At 35.1% G+C, this 17,310-nt stretch overlaps 1 protein-coding gene across 1 annotated transcript; it reads left to right on the forward strand.

Annotated features, from left to right (window-relative positions):
* The first annotated feature begins 3,466 nt into the window (after positions 1 to 3,466).
* Positions 3,467 to 16,474, forward strand: LOC138712996 (rho guanine nucleotide exchange factor 25-like). The gene is made up of 5 exons (XM_069844677.1): positions 3,467 to 3,555; positions 5,709 to 5,868; positions 9,474 to 9,701; positions 11,884 to 12,078; positions 14,465 to 16,474. The coding sequence occupies exons 1-5, from the start codon at positions 3,467 to 3,469 to the stop codon at positions 14,699 to 14,701; spliced, it is 909 nt and encodes a 302-aa protein (XP_069700778.1). The 3' UTR covers positions 14,702 to 16,474.
* The last annotated feature ends 836 nt before the right edge of the window (positions 16,475 to 17,310 follow it).

The raw sequence follows: 17,310 nt of genomic DNA on the forward strand, positions 1-17,310 counted from the left end.
ATATCTTTCCGTTTTCTTTTATGGCACATAACTCATACTTGCTTGGGAATTCCAGTTTTAATTTTGGATATTCCTATAAAAACTCTTTTTAACACAACCACTACACACCGAATTTGTCGTTCTTCAGATTCCCTAAAGACCAAGAGAAAATCATAACTCAGTCATAACCTATAATCCACGCTGTAGGTAGCCTACGTATTGTGTTCTATAAAACATTTATTAGTTATCAGTTACCTATTTGTATGTCAGGAAGGAGAGTTTAAATAAAAACAAAGTAAATATCTGTTACAGTATATTATTGTTTTGCAGAGATCATGTGTAAATGTGAAACCATTCCGATTTTGGATCATGTATCTACAGTTTTTAATGCAAGTAATTCCATACTTTTTTGTATTCGTGTTTTTTTCTTTATATTTTTCAAAAGTTGAATGTTATATTGCATTCAAGTAGGGATTATGGTGTTAATTTTTCAAGAATTCATGGCGTATTATAATCCTTTTGCAAAATATTCACTTCTTGAATAAATCCAGACTGTGTCGATAAATTTCTGATGTGTTGGTGTAGATTCATGTGGCAGACGTATTAGGTTCTCAAGAAATAAAATAGCCTTTTTAAATTTAACATAAAAAGCAATCTTTTCTGTAATAATTTGCATGACTGTTATTGGTGTTGATTTTACATTACCAGTGATTATTTGAGCCGTTCAGAGCAGAAGTGGTATAAGTCAAAATTAGGTAATGAGGTTTCAAGTAAAAATTCTGTTACAGCGCAAAGTAGCAATTAATATATCCTTCGTGCTATTCACTGACTACTAATAGTTTAAATAAATCCAATATTAACTGCTACGTTGCGCTGTATTTTACAGAATGTTTACTTTAACCCTCATTATCCATTTTTGACTTACACCACTTCTGCTCTGAAAATAAAATTAGGCCTACATTTTCTGAGTTAATTGAAGTTACAATTTTTTCAACAAAATTGTGTATTAATTTGTTCTCACCTACGTCATTATAACAGTAAGTGCATGTAAATTACGTATTATATAGGTAGGGTAAGTTAAAATTAAGCTTATGTGTGAAAACTGGAAATGTAATGTAAAATGAGGTAAACTTTCCATAAAAATTTAAACCATAATATCAGCATTATTAGCGATTCAAAATAATAATACAAAAAATGGAAAAATAATTAACTTCATAAATCAATGTCTGTCAAATTAAGGTTTAAATCTTCCCCTTTTTTATTTTTAAGTTTACCTCAGCGGCCGAGTTTACCCCAATTTGCGGTATGGAAAATAGTTAATTTCTCAGGAAATAGGGAGAGGAGTTCACCACGCGATGTACCCTACGAGATGTGCCCTACAATTTTGACTCTTCTCACAGGAAATATAGAGTTCCAATGGTTCATAAATGTATTTAGGAATGAATTGAATTAACCGTCCACGTACAAACAATTATGTTATTTCAAACCATGATACGTGATCAGGACCATGATTCAGTTGTAAGGAGCAGAAAGAATTACGTTTATTCTCAGCTTCTGATACTTGTATATTAATTGCGTGTGAAATTCTTCTAGGATTCCAAAGTAAAATTAATAAGAACCATATACACTTACTGTATAGCATAAAAATATAAAATAAATTACGCAAAACCCGTTTTCTGATATTTATCATATGTCGTGTGCACACTTTTAACTTGCCTGCTGCTAGAGGGCTACTGTCGTTCCAGCTGTCAAATGTTGGCATATTTTATACGTATGAGTTGCGCGACTGTATGTATTAGACTGTGTTATCACTCTAAACTTGAAATAATGAAGTGATTTTTGATGCGTTTTCTAACATCATTAATTACGTAATTAGTTATTTCCTCAATTCTGATTTCAGTTGGCATAGTTGTCTAATTTCATTTGCATAATTCATTTAAAAAAAAACTTGTTCCTGGATTTTGAGGCCCCCAGAATCATGAGGCTCTGAGCAGAGGCACCATAGGCTCCTGCCTAAATCAGGCCCTGGTCTTGTACACTTCTAAATATAGGCCTATCATTTATCTTGTGAAAACACTGGAACCTTTCAATGAAACCAATATTCTAATAGTATGATCCTACAGGATTGTTGCATGTTTGTATTTCAGAATAATTATTTTGATGGATGAAAGTGGTAATTCTGTGTTGCTTTTATATAAATTCTACTGCTGCTGGATGCATTATTAAATCTTTCGTTTATATTTGTACAATTGATCAATGTTCTTTTAAATTTTGTACTATAATTTTCTCTTGTATGGATGGGTGAACAGTAATATACACCGTGTCCCGCTCAGAGGGATCGAGAAATAAGTGCTAATTTAAAGTATAAATAATGGTTTTATAACATAACTTTTTGTACAACTTGATGTAAAAACTCTACCAGTTTCGGAGAATGGTCAGTCCATCTCGATGTGTGCGCCTCAAGCTACCCTGAAGACATCCAAAAGGTACTCAACCTTCTGCCAAGTGTTCCATAACATTTGTGGAGTGATTAGCGCAGCTGCATTATAATGCCTTGTCTCAGTTTTTCCAAAGTGTCAACTGTATCACGTTGGCACACAACATTCGTCATAAAGTCCCAGAAAAAGGTCAATGGGCGTCAAATCGGGTGACCTAGGTGGCCAGGCACGGATTCTCATTTTCCGATCAACCTATTGTGAAAGTTTGCATTCAAGAAGCCTCGCACTGCACATGTTTTGCACATGTCCAGATACACATGCCTTTTGATTGTCGCCTCGATGAAGGAGAATGTTACAATGACGGAATGTTCTACTGAATGGCGCCAGGCTTGTTTCCACGATAAACGCTAGTGCGCATGCGCATGGACATGTAACTGTTTTTAAACCGTTGATGCATGAACTTGGACAGTTTCTGCATCTTGTCAGATGTAAATCAAAACAATATCTTCATCTGATTTTAAATGGTGAGCATTTATTTCTCGATCCCTCTAAGCGGGACACGGTATATTTTATAAATCTGACTTTTCAGAAATAGCTCCCTATGAAGCTGACTTGAATAATTTCAAGGGAAAAATTGTTCTGGGGCCGGGAATCGAACCCGGAATATTTGACTGAATGCACTAATGCTCTACCAACTGAGCTACTCGCTGTAAAGGTGACTTGAAGGAAGCTATTCCTGAAAAGTCAGATTTATATAATACACGTCACTGTTCGTTAACGGAAAACCATAGCTTAAGTTACATAGAAAAAGTGTGCACTTAATGGTGGGTCTTTGACGTCTTGTCAATCCACTTGTATGTGGATATAAAAGAGAATATTTGAACAGGGGTCTGGTAGAGTTCCTGGGTAGCTCAGTCGGTAGAGCATTGGCATGCTCACCCAAAGGTCCTGGGTTTGATGCCCGGTCCCAGGACAATTTTTCCCTTGAACTTATTCAGTAATATGTTTTCTGAAACAAAATTTTGTAAGGTATGTCTCATACCGTAATCATGTTGTCCGAGGTGCCTTGCATTGAACTAGCAACACGGAATGAGGGCTGGTTCAAGTCCTCACAAGGGAAGAAATTTTCTAATGACCAGTGAATTTAGAGCGCTATCCTGAGTAGCAAAATATGGTTTACTAAGCCAGCTACGATGACTGGATAAATCATCTGCTGATTACACATTACTCTCTACTGTAATCCACTTGTCTGTCTTAGCCCTCCATGGGGTTTTGCACTGTGGATTTAATTTTTTTCGGAAAGTATTATTTGTGTATTTTCAGATATTACACACTGGTTATAAATACATTCACAAAAATAAAAGTCCAAAAGTAAAATGGAATTGCTAAATGCTTTTCATTGTCTCAAAACATATTTAAATTAACATTTTGTGGTTAGAATCATTTATGAATGAATAATTTTTTTTTAGACTTCTCAAGCACAACTCTATTGGTAATATCAATTTACTTAAAAGTAAATTAAGCTCTATCATAGCTCAGTAGATAGTACTATAAGTTATTTAAGTACCTATGTTTTTCTGTACATCTATATAACCATTTGAAGAGTACAGGTGAAAAAGAATCAGTCGCAATTCTCTTAAGGGGTTAGGTACAGCTTACAGCAGTACAATTTTTAAAATTTTCCTCCATTACTGTGTCTTGTACAATAAATTGGTATGTGTAAACACTGTTCTTCTACTATAGGAAAAAAATATTTTTACGATTAAAAAAAAGTATATATATATATATATATATATATATATATATATATATATATATATACACACACACACACACACAGATATATATATATATATTTTTTTTTCAAAATTCAAAATGGTGACAGTTCACTGTGCAGTGATGAAGCATTTCCCTCACAACTCATAAACTTTGTAACTTTTCACGTTCTCTCTGTTTTATTTTATTGCTGAAACTCATGTTTACAATATCATGCTCTTTCAATTACATTCCTTAATAAATAATACTTTTTTTGTTTTGTGTTAGAAGAAAATACTGATATTTAACCATTTTTAAAATGAATTAATTTTTATCAGACAATCTATTAAAGGCAGAGAAGTGATCTTGCATCATGTTGTAACTGTGACATGAATAAATATACTCGTACACAAAAAATTTCACTGCGGAATGTTGGATAGTTTTTTAGTTATGTGGGAGACGCTTCATCATTGCACAATGAACTGAATTTTGGAAAGAAAAAAAAAAAAAAAAAGAAAAAAATTGTAAATAATTTTTTTTTTTTAATCGTAAAAATATTATTTTCATATAGCAGGAGGACAGTGTTTTGCATAAACTAATTTTCATTATTTTCAAGATACAGTAATGGAGGGAAAAAATGTTGAATATTTCCAAACTTTTACTGCTGTAAGCTGTACCTAACCCCTTAAGGGTGATGTCATCATCTAATTCAGTATATTACTGCAAAATTTACTGCTGTTCCTAATGAAAAACTAGGAAAGGATGGCTATTCATGGTGATAATTCTCCTTTATCAGTTTTTTTAAGAAGAATACTAAAGTTTGCAGTAATATCACAGTCTAGTATATACAGTCACGAAGCTTGAGTTGTGAGGTGCTAGGAAGAATAGACTGTGCGGGTACTATTTTGCATTGTCTGTAATGACGCGATATTAGCGACCCTAGTGGTTAGCAACTATCTATGGATGCATATTTACTACGTATTGAGCTTCGTGACTGTATATACTGGACTGAATTATATGATATTACCCTTATTAACATTGTGACTTTGTTTTTCCCGTGTAGTCTTCATTCCATTTTGGTCACTTCTTCGACTTAATAAGGTTTACGTTGGGTATAGGAGAATCCATCAGAGTGATATGTTTTGTATAATTATTTGTAAAAAAAAAATAGAGTAGACTTATAAAATGTGTACTGTAACCTTTATAACCTTTGGCATTTTTCGTATTTGTTACATACGACTAAATGTGGGGTTCTTTGTCTTTTATGGTAAATGAATTAGTTTCTGCTGAACTGTTTCATAAATTTCTATAGTATAACATTTTAATTTTATGCAAGTTCTATAAATTTATCCTAAATTTTAAGCAAAGCAGATCCTGAATTATGTGTTTGAGAGTATTTGTTACTTTCTTTATATAAACTAAACTTAGCTTATTCTTGTTTAAGTATGGAACAGTTCTTATCTTATTAAGTTTGTACGTAGACCTTATAACGAATCTGTGCATAATAATTAATTGACATTGCTTGGTATGTTTCAGTTTTTTCTTGAAGGCACTAGAAAAGTGTAAAGACCATCCAGAAGAATTGGGACCCTTGGTCAAGCGATATGAACGCAAATTTCATATGTATGTTGTCTACTGCCAAAACAAACCTGTCTCAGAGTACATTGTATCCGAATATATTGACACCTACTTTGAGGTACGCATTTGTTTTTCAAAAGTCAAATTAAATGATACCAGTATTGAAGTCTCATACAAGGCAGACATAAAATTTCTAGGTACCATTATCCATATAAAAGAATGGATGAAATGGAATAGCCACATTAAATTGTTAATATCAAAACTTAGTTCAAGTTGTTTTCTAATTAAATCCCTAAAAGAAAAAATAAGTTTATACATGTTAAAAAATTTTTATTTCGCTCATTTTCATTCTCACTTAAGGTATGGTGTAATTTTTTTTTAGAAAATGATCAAGGTAGTGAAAGTGTTTTCAAATTGCAAAAGAGGGCACTTAAAATAATACATGGGGTAGGGAGTAGGAACTTATGTCGAGAACTATTTACAGTTTATAAAATCCTTCCATTTGCTTATATTTATATTTTATAAATCGTTTCTTATCTAAGATACAAATTGGGAAATTTAGAAAAAAAAATTGTAAAAATTCACAATGATAATACATGGCAATCTACATATTAAATTCTGTAGAACAAATATTTATAAACAAAATATGTTAAATATTGGAAGTAAAATTTATAACAAATTACTTACAATCATGAAGGAAATAAAAAACAAACACAGCTTCTTCAAGAAACAAGTAAGATTCTTTCTATTGAAACATACTTTTTTTTTTCTATAGATGAATTCTTATATGATTAGATGTTATGGAAATGAGTGCGATAGGCTATTGATATTTTAAACTAGATGTAGGGCCTAGTATAATTATTTTGCTGTTTTATGTAACTTTTATTGGTTTAGGATACCATAAAAATAAGTATTGCTCATTGTATGAATTTATATGTTTTCTTTTATCTTATTTCAGCTATTTTCATGTCTATTTTAATGTATATTTGTACATATATATTACCGGTACAGTACCTATGTACAGAAGAATTCCTCATATCCGGCAACTGTGGGACAAAGCCAGTGCCAGATAACTGATTTTGCAGGATAATTGGAAAATATGTTTATAGGTTATGTAAAGACACACTGTAATGCACAAACTTTTTTTCCATGTTGAAATTTAGTAATTTTCATACAGATATTTAAAAATAAAGTTTTGAAATACGTACAATGTTTATTTTTATTACTGAATATGGTAGTACATTAATCAGTTCATAATTATTATAATACAGTAATACATAATAGCGTAAAGATACTGAAAGTTTTCGTAACCTTATGACAATTTTAAATGGCGGTCATGTGACGTGAAGAGCAGTGTGGCCAATGTCGTAAATATGAAGACGATGAAGTAACGCTCGATGATTTGAGCATAAGAATATTTTGCTTGCGTTTCGTGGAATCCATTGTGCAAAAGCAGCACTTAGGGGTAATAGCCATGTTACTATCTATTACTCGAATGAAATTTTTGAACACTGTAGGAACAGAGAATTTCACACTTTCCTATTTAGACTCATCCAATACCCCTTCGAAATGGGCGAGTTCAAGTAAATGTAAAGATATCGTCTCTACGCATTGTTTGCAAGGCCCAAGTGGCAGCTTACCGATGCTACCGGATCTATTCCAGAGACATAACGGGGTTTTCTGTCTATGTTTTCACGTGTGAACAATGTAAAGAGTAAACACAATATGCAGCATGTGCGATCCATGAAAACCATTCGCATATTCGTCTGATTCTTTCCTTTTGCACGAATGACAATTTTTTTTTTTTTTTTTTTTTTTGCCTAGCCAAAAGTGCCTTTGTTTTGGTATTGCCAGTTATTTGTGTCCAGATACGAGGGATTTTACTGTATTACAAAATAAAATAAATGTGTGTATGAGTATGGTACGTACTTCAACTAAATATTAAACATTCATATATCTTTCATTTAGATGCTGATTGTTTTAGATACCCTTAGAATGAATAATCAATCATGTAATAAGTTGTACCAAGTCTAGTAGTGGGAATGCCACCTTAAAAGCTCTAAACCAGTGGTGACCAATTCACCTGTTCTTACGAAACATTGTGTGCACTCACGAGCAAAAAAAAGATAACGTTGACATTGTAAACATGGAATGATCTCAGTGGCGTAGCCAGACTAATTATTTTGGGTGGGCCAGATATGCAGGGTTTAGAAAGTACCTGACCCATCTTCTGACAATGCCGCTGCCGTCAACTCTCTTGAAACTCATTCTCGGAAGTCTTATTTAATAACATGCAAAATTATGATAAACAATCTTGCAAGGCATGCCTATACAAACGCTTCATAAGGTGAACTGGAACCATCGAGATTTCCTAGCAACAAATCTGTCGATCACTGATGATGGGTCCTTCAACAAATCCCAACTTTTCTCCCTCTCAATGGATAGAATTGCTAGATTACAAAGCCTTGTGCTTGACATGATTGTCGAATTTTTCTTCTTTTCAGAGCTTTGAAATGTTTATATCATTGCCTTAATGAAGGACGAACATTTACTAATATCCATTTTTGGAGACTGAGGTGCTTCCGATAATGAATTTGCAAGAGCAAGAATATCGTCTAAACCTGAGAGGATAAAAAGAAAGGAGGGAGCACTTCAAGCTAATATGCTTGATATCGGTGCGACAGATATGACGTCAAACTACACCTTCTATGCCCCATAATCCTCCGCGAAATACCGCCAATCGCCAAATATTCAATTGCTGCTATCGGTTTCTGCAATACGTAAATGGTTTAGAATGGATGTGGAGGTAACAGGAGTATTAACAGATTATTATATCAATGTAAATTTCACTGTATATTCATTAAAAGTGTTATGGTTATGACATGGACTGAACATTTCATTTCCACATTCTTTATTTTATCAAGAAGAATGTTGGCACTCCTTCATATGTTAAAGCATAGGGGGACATATCAACGGACATATTCTGCAGTTGAGCCAAACAGAATATTAGCTTATTTATAAAAAAAAAAATAACACCTTCTGAACTTGACTACACTTTTGAAATATTCACAACATTAAACAATTTGTAATCATAATAATACGAACAAAACAGCTGATAAACACACCGGAAAAAGAGATGAACTATGGGTAATTTGACGGCCATACTAGTACACCTTTTTGGTTCCACTGTTTCAATCTTATGGCTCATGGTTGGTCTAAACATACCAAATAAAATAAGGTGTCAAATTTTTCTAGCTGATGTAACAGTTCAGTAGCCTCCACAGCTTCCTTCTTTTTATCGCTGCCAGACAGTTTTTTTAGGCCCAACCCAACACAATTAAATTGGCTCTAGAAGAAATTAACGCATTTTTGACTTCTTACCTTAATGCTATCGATTGTAACTATTGCTCTGGATCCATGGTTTAGTTTTAATGTTGAGTATTTTCCATAAAAGACGCAAAAATTCGCATATTTTTTGGGTGGGCCTGGGCCCACCTGGTCCATCTGTTGGCTACGCCACTGGATGATCTGCTCTCACATACTGCTCGCGTGGAGTGAAGAGTACTCTTGCACGAAGAGCATGTGTTGGTCACCACTGCTCTAGGCTTTGTTGGAATTGTAAGGGGATCATTAAAAGAATGACATGACCATGTACTCTATTAGACATACATTAATGTATCACATTGTGCTCTTAGTATACAGATTAATATTGTGGTTCTACAGGAGCTGCGACAAAAACTGGGACATAAACTACAATTGTGTGACCTACTGATCAAACCTGTCCAGAGGATCATGAAGTATCAGCTGCTCCTGCGTGACATCTATAAGTTCACTGAACGTGCCAATCTGCCCAGCGAGCTCGAGTCCCTTCGTCAAGCAATGCAGGTCATGCAGGTTGTGCCCAAGGCTGCCAATGATATGATGGATGTGGGCCGCTTGCAGGGTTTCGATGTGAGTACAGAGCCTAGACTTCTAACAAAGGACTTACTTGCTTACAAACGGCTTTTAAGGAACCCGGAGGTTCACTGCCGCCCTCACATAAGCCCGCCATCTGTCCCTATCCTGTGCAAGATTAATCAGTCTCTATCATCATATCCCACATCCCTCAAATCCATTTTAATATTATCCTTCCATCTACGTCTCGGCCTCCCCAAAGGTCTTATTCCATCCGGCCTTCCAACTAACACTCTATATGCATATCTGAATTCGCCCATACATGCTACATACCCTGCCCATCTCAAACGTCTGGATTTAATGTTCCTAATTATGTCAAGTGAAGAATACAATGCGTGCAGTTCTGCGTTGTGTAACTTTGAACCCTTAATCTCTGTTCCTCTCTCACAAAGTGAGAATCCATGTTTCACAACCCTATAGAACAACCGGTAATATAACTGTTTTATAATCTCTAACTTTCAGCTCTAGTATCAATATAAAGTTACTCTCAAAACCATACCAATATCCAGAATCATGCAAATATAAAATGACAGGTTAGATTTGGTTAGTTCAGGCTTTTTATGTGTCAATGGTTCACGGTGAACCTTCAAATACTGCAGCATTGAATACACTAACCTAAAAGAAATTCATCAATGTTAATTATTTTGATCATTGATTTATAAAAAAAAATGATAATATAGTCCGCGTTTTGTTCCGAAATTGAATTTGCAAGAGCAAGAATGTCGTCTAAACATACCAAGTAAAATAAGGTGTCAAATTTTTCTATCTGATGTAACAATTCAGTAGCCTCCACAGCTTCCTTCTTTTTATCGCTGCCAGACAATTTTTTAGGCTCAACCCAACATAGTTAAATTGGCTCTTGAAAAATGAACGCATTTTTGACTTCTTACCTTAATGCTATCGATTGTAACTATTGCTCTGGATCCATGAACCCAGAGGTTCAATGCCGCCCTCACATAAGCCCGCCATCTGTCCCTATCCTGAACAAGATTAATCCAGTCTCTATCATCATATCCCACCTCCCTCAAATCCATTTTAATATTATCCTCCCATCTACGTCTCGGCCTCTGCAAAGGTCTTATTCCAACCGGCCTTCCAACTAACACTCTATATGCATATCTGAATTCGCCCATACATGCTACATGCCCTGCCCATCTCAAATGTCTGGATTTAATGTTCCTAATTATGTCAAGTGAAGAATACAATGTGTGCAGTTCTGCATTGTGTAACTTTTTCCATTCTCCTGTAACTTCATCCTCTTAGCCCCAGATATTTTCCTAAGAACCTTATTCTCAAATACCCTTAATCTCTGTTCCTCTCTCAAAGTGAGGTTCACGTTTCTCAACCATACAGAACAACCGGTAATATATCTGTTTTATAAATTCTAACTTTCAGCCTTACTGTCATTATAAAGTTACTTTCAAAACCATACCAATATCCAAAATCATGCAAATATAAAGTAAAGGCATAAGTAAGTAAGTAACCCTTATACTTTTGAAGTATCTTTAGGCCTATATTTGTACAGTTTGAAAGTAACTTTATGTAGATGCTCATAATGTTTCTGGAAATAACTTTATATTAGTACTGGTATGCCATGCTAGTATGATTTTGCAGCAATTCGTATGCTATTCATTGAAATTAACTTGGAGTATCTAATGGACAATGTAGGTAAAAAAGAAAGAATATTGGTTCACGGTGCATTGAATACACTAACCTAAAAGAAAATTCATCAATGTTAATTGGATGGTACACGGGAAAAACGAACAATGTCACATTTCCATTAAGGGTGAGATAGTGATCTATTTCAGTATATTACTGCAACATTTATTGATGTTTCTACTTGAAATGAAGGAAATTATGAATGTATCCGTGGTTTTAATTCTCCTTTATCTCTTTTGGTAAAAATAACACTAATGTTTGTAGTAATACAGTGAATTAGATAATGACATCACCCTTAACAGCATTGTGACATTGTTCGTTTTTCCCTTGTACCCTACAATTATTTTGATCATTAATTTATAAAAAAATGATAATATAGTCTGCGTTTTGTAACGAAAAAGATATGTTGCAGTTATCTGAATCCTAATTTTATTGCAAAATATTTAATGTTTAAGTATTGCTCTCCATCATCAGTTTGATGTGTGAACTTCGGTTAGTATTTTACATGCTTTCCTTTCAGGGTAAAATAACTGCACAAGGAAACTTGCTCCTTCACGGTCCACTTGTCTGCTGTGAGGAATCTGCCGCCTCTTTTAATTTCAAAGGGAAGGAATTGCAGGTTTTCCTATTCGAGCAGAATATCATCTTTAGTGAAGCTATTGGGAAAAAGACTCAATTTACCAACCCTGTCTATATTCACAAAGCTCATATTCAGGTTAGTATTGGACTCAAAGTGATTGAAGACAGTAATATTAACGAATTTAATACAGTAAAACTTCATTTTTACACCTTTTTCTGGGGCTCTGAAGAAAAAAAATACGTACTGCGTGAGAAAAACGTATAACTGAAATGACATATTTTACTAATACAGTGGAATCCCGATAATTCGTGGTGATTAATGCACGAACTTCCGCAAAATATCGAAAATCGCGAATTAACCTCATAAATTTTTATCATTACGTTAGATCTTAAAAAAAGTAAACACAAGTTCCATAAATATCTTAAGACACTTCAGTTTAACAAAAATAATCTGTCCTCTTTTCTTTTTTCTTAGAGGATCATTCTTCTTTTCTGATTTTAGATCGCAAACTTCTAATTAATTCTAATTTCACAAAACTTGTTCGGATTGACTTGATCTATTACCTCTGTAAATTATTGTAATAGATTCCCTTCCGTAGGGTGACCAGACGCTCTCTTTTATCCGGACACGTCGTCCTTTTTATGCATTTGACCGGGATCCGGGCGGATTTTTTTAAAAAATCAAGAACTGCCCTCCTTTTCGTAACTAGTATGCCTAATATTTTGAAATTATCAGATTTGACGCTTTTTTCAAGTAACTTGTCTGTAGGTGGCAGCAGCATTGACGTATTATACTGTTTGTCAACGATCATAATAACTCTCTTTGCTACTCCTTGTTATGGTCGTCATTCACAGGTAGACAGTAAATCGAAAGATCGAGGTGCGAATGTAAATCTAAATAGATATTTTCTGTCCTCTTTAATAATTATATTTCTCTTGACTTTCATATATAGCTAACTGTAAAATCATTATTATTGTTTTCATAATTATTTTTCAATAAAATAGATATTGACGTAATTTGAAGTATAATATAGGCCCAAGCCTAAATCTAAGTACCGGTACATATTTTCTGTTCTCTTTTTTTGAACAATGTTCTCCTTTTTGAAGCTTTGTGTCTTTTTTTTTTATCGATATGAATCTGGTCACTCTACACTTCCACCCTGTTTATGATTATCTTATTGCCATGTACTCAGTAATCAGAAATAATGGTCAAGAAAAGAGTATACAGTAGAACCCCGATTATCCGTCTCCCTATTAACCGATTGGCGGATTATCCGACTGTCTTTTTCTCGCTCTTTTTTTTTTCTTTCTTTTCTTTTCTTTCTACAGAACATACGAAGTACTACTGTACGTTATAGTCCGACCATCGGATCTGTGCCCCCGTAAGATATGCGAACTGAACCTTAATTCCTTTTCTGCCTCGGCAATTCATTTCTCTCCCTGTATTCCTATTTCTCTCTTTTCTATCCCTCTCTCTTTCTCTCCCCCACTACTCACAATTTTGAGCCTTCTTGCGGGACAGTTTATTTGCACCTGCAGTCCAGTGTTGTCAACTCAACATGAATACTGTAGTACGGAGTGGTGAAAGAAATATTATTAAGCAAGTAATAGCATTTTGCATAAGTCAATCAGCGTCATTAGACCTACTTAAATTAAATTATGAATAAGTAATAATTAACCTTACAGTATTATAAGCAATATTCAAGAGACATGATACTGTTTGACGGAAGTTTGGCAATATCCCTATTCGGCAAGGTTCGTGGCCTGCTGTTTGGCATAGTGGGAGAGAAACGGGTGGAATGGGGGTGAGTAGAGGCGTTAACTTTTCCAAGAACGACGACAGCGCTGAAGGGGCATAGATTCGATGGTCCGACAATATATTAGTACATGTTTTTTCTAGAGTGTAATTACAAATGTTTACACTTACATAGTATGGTCTACTGTTCAAGTTGCCGTACTGTACAACTTAAAGACAAAATGTATTTCATAAGTGTCAAAAAAAAAAGCGTGTTCGTGTTAAGTGTCGAAAAAAGTGCAAATACCGGTACTTTAGTGGTTTGGGGAAAGAGAAACTGGCTCATCTCGCATCAGAATACGAAACTGATGTTACAACTGTGCTCGATTTAATAAGAATCAAGGATAAAATGTGTATAAAGTATGTAAATCTATAATATGAGATCTCTACTATTCCTATCTTTCGGCTTATAGCCATTAGAAGGAGTTTCCTTGCCCCTTAAAAACACGTCGTTGACAACCGTACTTAAATTAGTGAATTTCTGATTCACTATCTAGCGTGTTAAAGTCAAGACCACGAAGGAAATTCCTAAAATTCAATTATTATTCATTTAATTTACGAAAATCGTTCATGGTACGGATTATCCGATGTTTTCAATTAACCATTCATTCTATTCCTTTTGTTACCACGGGTAATAGAGGTTCTACCGTATTTATATGATCGGATGTCTTAATTTTGTCTCGAATGTATTATTTATGTGTAATAATTTTTGGTGTTTCGTTTTTAGGCAAATAAAATGAGCCTGGATGAGCACGTAGATGATGGTGATCCATGTAAGTTTGTGATCCGTTCAACAGACCCACGGAAACCAAATCTTGGATTTGTATGTCAAACATCGTCCAAAGAAAACCGTGATGAGTGGGTGTCTACCATCAAGTCAATCCTGCAGAAACAGAAAGACTTCATAAAGGCCATCCAGTCACCAATTGCTTATGTGAAAGGAGAGCTCACAAAAGAGTCGTAAGTATCCAGGCGATACGACACCGGTGGTGCTGGTGGTGCAGTTGGTGACAGTGACTGTGATGGTGATGGTGGTAGTCTGCAGGAACTGGAGATTGCTAAGTACAAACAGTGTTTCAGGCCTCACAGTGAGTGGCGATGACTTCGACTTACTGTAGAGTTTTCTTGTGGACTTCGGTCAGCTTGTGACCAACGAGGTTGAACTGACAGAGGGACAAGGGTTTCTTGGATCAAAGCTTTCACACTTCTCCATATAGGATGACCAACCACCTATTGACTTTTATCTTAAGCTATTTTTATCATGAAATTTCGTGGCGTACATTTTTGTGACCTGAAGCTCTATTTTTGTGATTTGTTTTGTCAAAAGTATAGCCTTCATTTCAGATACAGTGCTATTATCCAAATTTGATTGTTTAGAATGAAAACGATAGTATAGTATGATGTGGAGGGATTGCCGAGGATGGTGCAAGACATAGCAAGTGCCATTGTGATAACGACAGTGCATTTCCAGAGACTTCTAGTTGTAGTCTGTAGAAAAGTCTGTGGTTCATTTTAAGCGGCTTGAATTTTGTATGTGATAAAACAGAGACACTTGTGAATTTTCCAAAACATGTGTGTAGACCTCAATTCCATCCTGTTACGTTTGTAAATGTTGTACGATAAAATTTTATTTTCTGTACATAGCCAGCTTGAACACGTAGAGATTTGGAAATATATGAAACTTTGGCTACGCTAAGCGATTTAGAAATGTGTGTAAAGAAAATTGCTTTTGTTTACCATGGACATTGTAAACCGCATTCACTTGCATCCCTTCCGACCGCAATCTCGCCATGTCCGATAAGTGTATGTAGTCATGCGTCGAAAGCTAAAGGGAAAAGTCCCTCAGCTGTACATGGTTTCAGTGGCAATCCTACTTTGTGTGTTACTTGTCAGGCTGTGAGGCAGGCCACTTCTTGGAAGACGATGCTCAAACAGTGCTGCCAACGCAAGGCAGAGCATAAGACTAAGACTGAGGAATCTGCCGCAATTGTTATTTTTGGACTGCCATCCTAGAGACACCCTAGCTGCCAACATAAGGCAATAAGCACCTGGAACACTTTTAATGCACAAAAATCTTAAGATTTTTACTTCCACGTGGTACTTCTTCCAATGGAAAAAGCATGGGAACAAAATGAGTGGCATTTGTGTGTGAATGCAGGGTCCCGGAAACCCTTGTCCTGCTTCGAGAATGGTGGTAGGATGGCCTTGCAGGAAACTCATGTTGGGGGGGCTTAGGGAAACAGAACCCGGCCTCACCCATGAAAGATATAAAATTATCACGGGTATGAATCTCATTTTTACTTAAAGCTCTCTCTTAAAAGAACAAGTATAAGCATATTAATAATAATAATAATAATAATAATAATAATAATAATAATAATAATAATAATAAAATAATAATAATATCTTTTTTTTTAAATCCAGTCCATCAATACGAAAGAGCAAAAGAATAACATCAAAAAAGAAGAATGCTTGTAATATATGAAAAATACATTGTTTAATTGCTGCATTGCCAATAAGCCACCAACGAAAATTGTTTTGTTAAGATTCTCTACTCTTCACCAAACAAATTTGGGTGAGAGAGAAGTAAAAGCCAATAATTTGCTCCTTAAGACTTTTTTTTCCCAAATATCCCTTTACTTGGCATTAAAAAAGACAGTGAGAATATTATGATGTACATAAAAATGTATGTTTGTACATAATAAACACAAAGAATTTTCAATAGAATGAAAAACAATGGAGTAATAATAATATTTCCCCCCCTGATAAACAACATCCTTCATTCCAGGTATAGGGCACTCCTATTTTTCCTTTAAGTTAGGGGAGAGTTGGGTAGTAGCGGACATCGGGTAATATCGGACACAGAGTTTCTTTCATCTACCACCAAATAATAGTACCTGAATGACATGGTTACGTTTTTGTGATGTCGCATATAGAAATGTAACCATGTCATTCAGGTACTATCATCTGGTGGTAGATCCGACTCCAAGGGGCTATATTTAATATAATTAAATATGTAAAAGGTATCCCCGTAACATGCCATGAAGGCACTTGGGGGGCATGGAGGTAGAGCCCCATGCTTTCCATGATCTCGGCACTAAAATGAGGTGGTGTGGTCGGCACCATGCTCTGACCGCCTTTTACCCCCGGGAAAGACCCGGTACTCAATTTTATAGAAGGCTGAGTGAACCTTGGGGCCGTTCTGAAAGTTTGGCAACGAGAAAAAATCCTGTCACCACCTGGGATCGAACCCCGGACCTTCCAGTCCGTAGCCAGCTGCTCTACCAACTGAGCTACCCGGCCGCCAATTAAATATGTACCAAACCTATATGCACATAGAATTATTCCAATTCAGAAACAACTAAGTAAACTAAAAGAACTTCAAAAGGAAATAACATTTCAATGGATACCTAGTCATTGTGGTATATCTGGAAACGAGAAAGTCGATAATATTGCAAAACAGGCAACATATTTGCAACCAAGACCTCTTCAAGTGATATCTCTATCCAATGCTTTTGCTTCAGTAAAGTCTCATTTTACAAACCTATGGATCAACAATTGGCTCTCTTCTGA

Source organism: Periplaneta americana, chromosome 14 (assembly GCF_040183065.1).
Source record: "Periplaneta americana isolate PAMFEO1 chromosome 14, P.americana_PAMFEO1_priV1, whole genome shotgun sequence".
Lineage (NCBI taxonomy): Eukaryota > Metazoa > Arthropoda > Insecta > Blattodea > Blattidae > Periplaneta > Periplaneta americana.